Below are 2490 nucleotides of genomic sequence, written 5' to 3' on the forward strand. Positions count from 1 at the left end.
CCCCTGCCCTGGCGTTCCCCCTGCTCTGGTATTTCCCCCTCTCATTCCACCTGCTCATTCCCCCTGCTGAGGCGTTTCCCATTCTCATTCCCCCTGCTCTGGTATTTGAATACTTCCTCTCTGGAGCAGAGGAAAATCTCGAGCGAGCTAAATGTTGTTCCTGCAGCAGGGACTTAGTTCGCCATGTTGTTGGATATCATTGTGCGTGTTGTACCTTTAACCTGTTGTTGGTACTGGGTGAAGGTGTCGGTGCCGTTGGGGCCGCCGTTGGGGCCGCCGTTGGGGCCGCCGTTGGGGCCGCCGTCGGCCGCGTCGGCGTCGGCGTCGACCTCCAGAGCGATGCAGTCGGAGATGCTGGGAAGCAGCTCGTCCAAACACGGACGCGACGACAGGCTCAGGTACTTGAACTTCCTGTTCTCACAGTTCAGCTGCGGGTCAAAGTTCACACAGGGCAATGGAGAATGAAATTACAACAATACAAGATCAAAGAAGCATTCTTCTGCTTGAAGAAACAACAGAATGGTAGTGACACAAAATGTGTTGATTTGTTACAAACTTCTTCTTTTAAGGCACTCAATTTCTAGACGAACCTTCCTGAGAATATCAGACTGGCGTTAACGGGGAAGTTGTCGTACAGCTTATTCTCGTCCTCCCAGATTGGAAAATGACCATTTCTTTGATTTTTTTAAAGCCCATGTTGCGGGTTTAATTTTGCAACGAATTTGTGCAATTTGCTTGTTTTTAATAAATATTTGAACTGTTATCCATTGTATTTGAATGTGTTGGATATTGCAAAACTGAATATAACAAGAAAAGTAGGCACTATTTACAGTGTTTTCTTTTTTCCCCCATAATGCATTGCATGACGTCACATTGGGGAGAAAACAGAGCAAACAGAGCCGCCTGTGTTGTCTTTGCCACTGTTTTTTGTCAACGTTCCTGGCGCCTAATTTTTCATTTTTACTACCACTAGTATAACTAACACTGACTTATTGACAAGTCTAATGCAGATTTTTGGAATTCATTCATTCAAAAACCCTGATTTATATGAAATCATGAATTATAATTTGACTAGTTAAGATCAGAGGAATAAAGAAATAAATTATGAACCCTACCTGTACATTGTTTATATTTGAATATAAGCAAAAAGGTCTGTATCCACTGCAGCTACAGACGAGTAATTGTCTCTGTGCAGAGTCATCCTGACTCAGCTGTTCACTCCATTTGTGTGTGTGTCTGTGTGTGTGTGTGCATGTGTATACAGTTTGTGTGTGTGTGTGTGTGTTTGTGAGTGAGTGAGAGAGAGAGTGCTTTCGTGTGAGTGTATGGATGAGTTTGTGACAGTGAGAGACTGTGAGTGTGTGACTGACTGTGTGAGAGAGACTGTGTGTGAGTGTGTGTGTATTTGAGTGTGTGTGTGTGTGTATATGTGTGTGTGTGTGTGTGTGTGTGTGTGTGTGTGTGTGTGAGACCTTTGTGGCCAGGGCTTCTGCATTCTCCCGGCACGACTTCTCGATCTCCAGCTGAGTCTGCAGAACGCTCACCTCCTCAATCACCATCTGAGACACTGAGGGGACGACACACACACACACACACACACACACACCCACACACACACACACCCACACACACACCCACCCCCACACACCCACACACACACACACCCACACACACACAGTTTTAGCATAACACAATACACTGTATCAGGATCTCAAAACGATGTCCCAAGGATCAGTTCAATATATTATTATTGTTTTGCACCTTGTTTTTACAGGAAATGAGGAAAAACGCTAAATTGAATACATTTATTTATTTATTTGAGTTATTTACTTCCTACTGTACGTAAATATTGAAACAGTGACAAGGCAATTTTGTCTAACTTGTATGACTCATACAATAATAGTCAGATAAAATTGCCCTGTCACTGTTTCACACAGACAGGCGTAAAGGCTGACAAATACCACTGATTAAAATAATTATAGTATATACAAATTTTGGAGATAAAATGTTTCTGCCCGATAGCCTCAACATCAGATATATATACACAGTACCTTTGAAAGGATAAAGTTCCTATTTATGCATTGATGCATTGTGGGTATTTTATAGTGGACTACATAGTGAATGAAATTAACCGCGGAGAATTTGCAAACAACTACAAAATGGCGAACACACTGTTTACTGTATAGTGCACTGTTTCTGTGATAGGGAACGTCTTCAAACACGGCTACTGTCTCTCTCTCTCTCTCTCTGTCTGTCTGTCTGTCTGTCTATCTTCATTTAGGGTTTTTCAGTGTTGCCGTGGTGACAGAGTCAGACCTCTGGACAGACTTATTGGATTGTATTACAGCCAGCAGGAAGCTGCTGCTGACATCCCTGATCCATTAACAGACTCCTTCCTGGTCGATGTACAAGCCCCAAATCTGATTACACAGCACGCACGCACGCACACAGACACACACAGACACACACAGACACACACACACACACACA

General features: G+C 43.5%; 1 protein-coding gene across 1 annotated transcript in view; it reads right to left on the bottom strand.

Moving 5' to 3' along the window:
* Window positions 1–2490, bottom strand: part of shtn3 (shootin 3) — a 35653-nt gene that overhangs the window by 17120 nt on the left and 16043 nt on the right. Inside the window, exons 3-4 of the mRNA XM_034884292.1 lie at window positions 1473–1567; window positions 215–428 (exon numbers count right to left, since the gene is read on the bottom strand). Of these exons, the coding sequence (XP_034740183.1) occupies window positions 215–428; window positions 1473–1567 (309 nt within the window). The remainder of the gene's footprint in view (window positions 1–214; window positions 429–1472; window positions 1568–2490) is intronic.

The sequence above is a fragment of the Etheostoma cragini genome, chromosome 10 (genome assembly GCF_013103735.1).
Source record: "Etheostoma cragini isolate CJK2018 chromosome 10, CSU_Ecrag_1.0, whole genome shotgun sequence".
Lineage (NCBI taxonomy): Eukaryota > Metazoa > Chordata > Actinopteri > Perciformes > Percidae > Etheostoma > Etheostoma cragini.